We start from the raw sequence: 6,334 nt of genomic DNA, 5'->3' as shown, positions 1-6,334 counted from the left end.
TCACCCAATATTTTAAGGCACTAAGTGTATGAATTTTTTCACTTATATGTTGCTCAACCTTCAATCCTCTACTCAATGTTAGACTATTACTTACATTTGATACATCACAACATTATCTCCCTTAAATATGAAAAAATTTTAGCCCGTGCTTGGCACGGGTATCGATACTAGTCTTCTTATATTTAAGCAAAGGAAATATGACAACTAAAAAAGAAGTAAATAAAATTGAATGACACCAACAAAATAACATTTTTATCGTCAAATTTGTTTAAAGGTATAATTGAAAGTTGAAAAAGTTAGTCTAAAATGGTATATTCGTTTTATTGTAATAACTCGTGTAAACTATGAACGATTTTTTACGTGAAATTTTAATTTTGATTAAAATTATAAGTACAAATATTTGTGACTTTCAAATTCTAACAAACCCAAAAAAAAACATGTTTCACTTTTTCAATAACAAAAGTAATTTAACAAATATAATATAAATCCTTATATCTTCTAATACCACAAACAATATATCATTAATATAGAAAAAATTGTGGAAGAGTATAATTGGAATTATAAAATGTTTAGCCCAAAATCTATATCCCCTTCGTTTATAATATTGATAGTATTGTTCGTGTTTTAATGGGATTTAATTTTTTTAATAAAATTTAAAATAATATTATTAGAGGATAAAATAGTAAATAAAATAGTTTAAATGAATGGTAAAATAGGTAATGAAAATACCAGGCCAAACTCTTGTATTTTAAGTCTATTTTCTTTGTGTGTGTGTGTGTGTGTGTGTGTGTGTGTGTTTATATATATATATATATATATATATATATATATATATATATATATATATATATATATATATATATATATATGGGTGTTCACGGGTTGGATTGGTTTGATTTTGGGAGTAAAAACATCCAACCAAATCTCTTCAATTTTGATATTTGTTCATCCAATTGGTTTGGTTTTCGGTTTTCATTGTTGTACATTTTTTCTTTTAAGAAAACATTAAAACAATTGAATAAACAACGGTTGTTGTAATGACATTTTACAACACATAGACTTCTCTCAAATTATATCCGATATTTTATGTAATCTACATTTGGCAACGCTGATATGAATTCATATACACAGCTAATCCCCTCTTTTTTCACTTTATTTAGAATTCATATCACCTCTTTTAAGAAAAGTTGATCATTGAAAACATAGATAGACCTAATCAGCAACATGTAAATGCAACTCATCAATTATATTCAATCAGGATGTGATCTCTTTTCTAATCTCATATGTTCTAGAACTCCCCTCCCTCACCGTTGATTATTGCTCATATTCACGGTCTCATATGTTCTAGCACTCCCCTCCCTCACCGTTAATTATTGCTCATATTCGCCGTTAAGTAGGCAGATGCCGGTGGCGTAGAGGCAATTAAATTAAACCGGGACCATAATATTTACGTAGAGCTTCTATTCTATAACTCTAACAATTGCATGCATCAGTCACTCCTCTATTGGGGGCGTAGACGCAACTGGCCAAACTTCATGATCAATCGTTGTTTTCTTGTGCATTTATTTATCAATTTACATTAAAATAAGATTTTTTTTTTATATTCTTACACTCTCAATGTCTAACAGATCCTTTTCACAGAAGGAAGTGCTACAATGATTAGGTCGACATTGTTTTATGTCACTGAAAATCTGAAATGCTTGTTTGTATTAGCAGTATGTATGTGCGTGCATGTTTAAATTTTTTGCATATTAATATTCACTATTAGTTCTAAGATATCTTCAATTCCAATCTAAACTAAAGGATCATTAGTTCTTCAATATAACTTAGCATGTACTTGAGAATTAAGAGGCTGATAAAAACCGAATGTATACTTCAATATAACCGAATGTCAATAAAAAAAAAAATTTAATTCGTAATAAACAGTCCCTTGAGGTTTTTAATAACTTTAAAAAAAAAATAGTTTTAATTTAAAGAACAATGTACTTGTTTGTTATAATTTTTTAAAAAACAAGATTCAACAAAAAAAAAATCTAAAAGCGTCTTTAAATGAAAAGATATAATAGTAACTTTTTGATAAATAGGGAAAATTACACTCACCTCCCTTGAGTTATGTTCAAATAACACAGACACCCCCTCTAGTTTTAAAACTTAAACTAACCTCCCTTGACTAGCTATACCTTTTTGTCGCAGCCTCTTTCTCGATAACGGACCGTTTTTTAAAAACTTGGGGCCGGCAACCGTGTCATCGTTATAAAACTTAAAAGGATTAAAATGAAACTTTTTTTTTGAGACATGGATTAAATGAAAGGAAAAACTTATGTACAATTCTTTAGGTGCATTTCGTATGGTCCTTAGTAAATTCAATTTCCTTAAATCCATAATTTTCTCAAAGTTTTTTATATAAAAAAAAATGTATTTTAAGTTGAAAACCATACGTGAAACCATCCACGTAGGGGAATTATTCATCAGGAAGGCACTTGTTGTATTGGGGGGGTGCGGTTCTTCTGAGACAGCGGCGCATCTCATTCTTCAATGTGCCTCTTCGGTTCAGTGTGGCACTATGTTTATCGGTGGGTAGGCATTTCTTTTATTGCTCCAGCGACAATTGGTGATCACTTTCAGCATTTTGGCCAGTTGGCAAGTTTATCGAGATCTATTCATTCTTTCCTGACAATAATATGGCATGCTTGTGTCTGGGTTATATGGAAGGAAAGAAACAACAGGATTTTTCAACATAAGTTGATTACTTCGGATCGTTTAGCAGAAAGGGTCGAGATTATGTCTTTTAATTGGTTTAAGGCAAATATCCCCAGCTTTGCCTTCAGTTATAACGACTGGGGACAACATCCTTTATTATGCATGGGTGTGCTGGGGTAGCTTTTTGTCTATTTTCTTCTGTTATTCGATTTAGCTTGTGATGGGTGTTCTCTTTTGCACATCTTACTAAACTTTGTTTGTGATGGTTGTTCTCTTTATCACATCTTGTGCGAGATGAACCACCTATGATAATTTAATATATTCCATTTTGGCTTGTTCAAAAAAAAAAAAAACCCCTAAAAAGTTGTACCTAAGTTTTGTCCTAAATGAAACTTACAAACCCATACAAATGTAAAACTTAAGGGCCCTGAGTTATTTTGCCAATAAAATAGAAAGATTAGAAGGTTTTTGTACCAAAAAAAAAAAAAAGATTAGAAGTTTGGGCCTGCGTTTGTTGGGATTTTATTTTAGAGTAAATAACAATTAAGGTTGACAATTAGAGAAAAAATACGAGAGAGCGTTGTTTCCTTCTATTTCAATCCTCGACAAAACCCTAAACCCTAGTTTTGTTCATTATCAGTTACCACTCATTCTCTGCGGCTTCCAAGGTAGCAACATCCTTCAATTACGGTTTCCTAATTTTCTTGTTATCACCAATATGATTGGGCGATTTGGTTCATCTTTCTAGATTCTATTATTTGTGTTTAGGGCTTGGTTGTTGTTGTAATATGGATAGCTAATAAATTTATTATAAGCCAAAAATCACTTTTTATGTCCACATGCATCAATTATTCAATTAACTTTTTTTTGACCAAATTATTCAATTAACTTAAGAATATTTTCTATTGTAAATATTTTCTATTGTTTTATTCAACAAGGTAGTATCTTTAATTTCTATTATCATATATTCAAGATGATGTTGTAGTAATTCATATGCATGGTATTTTAAATTAGGTTAGGGAAAACATGGAGTCTAGCACAAGAAAGAAAAAACATGATACTGAAGAAGACATACTCCATAGCAAGCTATCTGAACCGCAGCTTATAAGTCAAATTTTATCTTTTCTGCCAACAAGAGATGCAGTTAGGACTTCTGTTTTGTCAAAGAAATGGTTAAATAACTGGACATTCGTCACCAAGCTACACTTTGATGATAGTCTCTACTCCCCTTCTTCTCGAATCTGCACTCACTGCAAAGCTGGCTGTTACTCTTCCTTCTATGTCTCTGATAAGGTCATTTTTCTATTCTTCCTCTTGTTATCTTTATTTCATTCTAAACTTTTTTATTTTTGAATATTATTCTTTACAACTTGTTAGTTTTTTTTTTTTTTTTTGTTTCCAAAATGTTAGATTTTGTGGAGTAAATTTGCATTTTAATCCCATGGAGTTGGAGCAATTTGGTCATTCAAAATAACAAAATTGCAGATTTGTCTCTTAAAAATAAAAAAAAGTCAATCAATTTAGTCTTGAATGTCTTCTTCAATAATGTCTTGAATATTATTATCGACATATTGACTTGAATAACGTCTTGCTGCATAAGAAACACATAGAACCTTTACTATTATGTTACCAAATTTGAATTTCTGAACTTGTTCAATTTAAGGGATTAAACTGTTATTTCATAAAACTGAGTTACTAAAATTGACCGACTCTTGCAATAATGTGGTCTAAAATGCATGCCCATTAACTCGTTTTGTATCTGTTTGCATGAGACTTATTTGATAATAAACTAACACACTTGTGGTTTAAGGTGTGCTACGATGATTTGGCTTTGTGCCAAAGGTGTTCTGTTTCACAACAAGCACTCTACAATGATGGAAACAGTTTGAGGCGAGTGAAGGTTGGTGACAATGGCATAGGGAATCGCTTTGTAAAATTTGTATACAAGGCACTTCTTTTTACGAATAATAATAGTTCAATTTCAAGAAAGTTGGAAAAGTTTTCTTTGGTAATCTATAACAAGCATGATGTTGCTGATCTCAATATATGGATCTCTTCCGTCTTGAATAGGGGAGTGAAAAACCTAAAGATCCATTCTTCTGTTTATGAACTACCATTTTATGCTAGCACATCCAATAATCTTTTAAATTCCACACTGCTAGAAGAATTGGAATTGGTGCTTAAGATGTTCACCACCATCAAAATGCGCACCAATTCTATTCATTTTGGACACCTGAAATGTCTCAAGTTGTCTGGTATCAATTTTGTCATTAAGCCATCCTCTAATTTTCTTATACTTAGCTTACCAGTTCTCATAAAGTTTGAGATCAGTAACTGCAATTGGTCAAGTGGAAAGGATGTTATTATAGAAGCTTCTCTACTTGAGAGTATTTCCATACAACAAGACTGTATTGAGCGACAAGGCAAATCCATCAAATTTAATGCTTTGTATCTCAAAGAATTCAATTACTATGGTTATGGTATATCACAACAAATTTATCTGTCAGATTGTGGTTTTCTCTCTTGTGCTTCTGTTGAAATTCATTTAAAACAATGTAAGAACATCACCCCGAAGGGAAGATGCTTTGTTTTTCAACTTTTCCAGCATTTCCATCAAGTGAAGTGCATCAAATTTGAAGGGTCGGAGGTAAGCATAATGTTTAAATTTTTCTAACGCTAAATATGTAATGTCAAATAATGAATACTTTATAACTTGTAATTTGAAGGGTTGTTTTTTTTATGCAACAAGTGTTTAATTTTTTTTTGGCTATATTCATAAGTTTGTTATCTATCAAGATCAAAATTGTATTTCTTCCGTCGCAATACAAATCAGTTTCACTATGTCATCTAGGTCATGACACAACCAGAAGATGTTCATCCTTTAACTTTTCTACCCGTACTTGGAAATTTGAGCCATTTGGAGCTTGGTTTAGTTACCATTGAAGTTATTTTAGTCTTACTTTCAAAGTCACCGGTGCTCAAAACACTAGTTCTCAAGGTTGGTATTGAACTCATTTCTGGTAGCTCTATATTCTTAAAAGTTGCAAATTTGTAGAGTCTAGTTTTTTTATTTATTGTTATATGCTTTCGCTAGTTTCTTTGCTCTTTATACAAGTAACTTTGTTTGATGATTAATGATCAGAAAATACCTATGTTTGCCAAAGAGCTTCTGAATTTTGCTGGTGTACCCGATTGTTTGAGATATACTCTGAAGATTGTGAACTTTGAAAAAGTTAATGGCGACGAGCAGGAGCTATTTCTAGCTGAATTTTTTTTGGAAAACGGCAAGATATTGGAGAGGATGGGTTTCATCCTCAGTGATCCAAAGCTGATGAAATCTAAGTCTATGAAAGAATTTAAGGAGAAGGTTTACTCATTTAAGAAAGGTCCCTCTTTTGGTTTTTTGGAATTTTCATATGATTAATTAGGTTACAGAAGGAAATGCTACAATGATTAGGTCGACATTGTTTTATATGTTTTACTATTACCACATATATGATGTGATTTTGTACCTTCAACTCTTCTTGAAATATTTTGATAGAAATGTTGACTATGAATTTTTTGCTTATTAATTAATAGTATCTTGGAACATATGGCTTAATCTAATGCTAAGATATATTAATATTGACTATTA

The 6,334-nt window shown here is 31.3% G+C and overlaps 1 protein-coding gene across 1 annotated transcript; it reads left to right on the top strand.

Annotated features, from left to right (window-relative positions):
- Window positions 1-3,726: 3,726 nt before the first annotated feature.
- LOC146913255 (F-box/FBD/LRR-repeat protein At1g78750-like) lies at window positions 3,727-6,124 on the top strand. Its single transcript, XM_085720899.1, has 4 exons — window positions 3,727-3,993; window positions 4,511-5,347; window positions 5,552-5,698; window positions 5,843-6,124. The coding sequence occupies exons 1-4, from the start codon at window positions 3,727-3,729 to the stop codon at window positions 6,122-6,124; spliced, it is 1,533 nt and encodes a 510-aa protein (XP_085577025.1).
- Window positions 6,125-6,334: the final 210 nt, after the last annotated feature.

The sequence above is a fragment of the Medicago sativa genome, chromosome 6, assembly GCF_051527215.1.
Source record: "Medicago sativa cultivar Bolivia chromosome 6, Bolivia_mono, whole genome shotgun sequence".
NCBI classification, from domain to species: domain Eukaryota; kingdom Viridiplantae; phylum Streptophyta; class Magnoliopsida; order Fabales; family Fabaceae; genus Medicago; species Medicago sativa.
This window is presented reverse-complemented; position numbering and strand designations above follow the sequence as displayed.